The 1,568-nt window shown below is 41.6% G+C and overlaps 1 protein-coding gene across 1 annotated transcript; it reads left to right on the forward strand.

Annotated features, from left to right (window-relative positions):
• LOC308663422 (actin-like protein 9) lies at nucleotides 1-1,344 on the forward strand (the record flags this gene model as incomplete). Its single annotated transcript, XM_081319817.1, has 1 exon — nucleotides 1-1,344. One exon carries the CDS (start codon nucleotides 1-3, stop codon nucleotides 1,342-1,344), a length of 1,344 nt encoding a protein of 447 aa, XP_081175943.1.
• Between the last annotated feature and the right edge of the window lie 224 nt (nucleotides 1,345-1,568).

Raw genomic sequence — 1,568 nt, forward strand, 5'->3', positions numbered from 1 at the left:
ATGTCAATCAGCAGTTCTAGACCAACCACTCCAGACCCTTTGCAAGAAACAAACCCAGGATTTTCAGGATCAAAGAGTCCAGAGCAGAAGCCAGTGAGGCTGGGCCATGCAGGTAAAGAGACCTGTTCTCCAGGATATGCATCGGACCAGAGGTCTCAATCTTGGACATCATCAAAAAAAGAACAGCCCATCAGGAGCAGGTCACATTCTCCACATAAAGAGTGTTCTATTGTCAAGACAAGAGCAATTGTCATAGATACTGGTACAGGGACATGTAAAGCTGGTTTTGCAGGTCAGCAGACCCCCCAGGTAGTTATTGGGGCATTAGTTGGACAGCCCATAGAGAAGTTCATGAAGACTGGAAGTGATATACCAGACACATTCATTGGAGAACAAGCTCGATTGGAACCTGACATTGATATAATTTTTCCATTAAGGCATGGCATAATCACAGACTGGGAAGCAGCAGAAACATTGTGGTGGCACATTTTCCAGCATGAACTCAAGATTGCTCCAGAAGACCATGCACTTTTAATGTCTGATCCTCCTCTTTCACCAACTACAAACAGAGAGAAATTGGTGGAGGTTGTTTTTGAGTCCCTCAGTTTCCCCAAAGTGTATGTAGCATATCAGTCAGTACTGTCGGTGTATGCTCATGGAAAAATTAGTGGGTTGATAGTAGATACAGGCCATGCTGTGACACATACTGTACCAGTCTATCAAGGATACAATTTGCCACATGCCACAGAAAAGATGGATATTGCTGGTGCCAATGTGACATCTTTTCTGATGGATCTCCTCAAAAACATGGGGCATTACTTAGATGAAAAAATGCTGGATGTGATTGAAGATATCAAACAAAAATGCTGTTATGTTGCACTTGATTTTGAGACTGAGTGCAACTGTCCAGAGGAAGACAATACAGTGCAATACCAATTGCCAGATGGCCAAATAATTACTTTGGGGAAGGAGAGATTCCAATGCTCTGAGATGTTGTTCAATCCACCACAAATGCCTGGACTTGCTCTTCTAGGCATCCCTGGCATGGCCCAAAAAAGCTTAATGAATGTTCCTGAGCAAATCAGGAAAGAAATGTATAAAAATATAATGTTATGTGGAGGGTCATCACTTTTTGAAGGATTTGAAAGGAGATTTACTCAGGATATCATGACTGATTTGGAGACTAGCACAAAAATCAAAGTCACAGCTTTTCCACTCAGGCACTATTCTGTCTGGACAGGAGGTTCAGTTCTTGCTTCCTTGAAAAACTTCCAATCATGCTGGATCACAAAGGAACAATACCAAGAGTATGGACCTTATATTGTGCACAGGAAGTGCTACTGAGTTGGGCCTAAACAGGTTAGCTATGATTAAAATGGCTAGGAAGTGGTTCATAATAAATCAGTAAATTTGCTTTGCTTTGAAATGTGAGTTGTATTTATTGGCTGCAGATTTAAATCTGGTCTCAGAATTAATACCTCTTCCAAACTTTTTAGGGACCCAGCCTTTATAATATTTTTTTCAGAACTGTAGCTCTATACCAGGCATGTCAAACTGCCAGCCCATGG

Source organism: Vipera berus, assembly GCF_964194415.1.
Source record: "Vipera berus genome assembly, chromosome: 1".
Lineage (NCBI taxonomy): Eukaryota > Metazoa > Chordata > Lepidosauria > Squamata > Viperidae > Vipera > Vipera berus.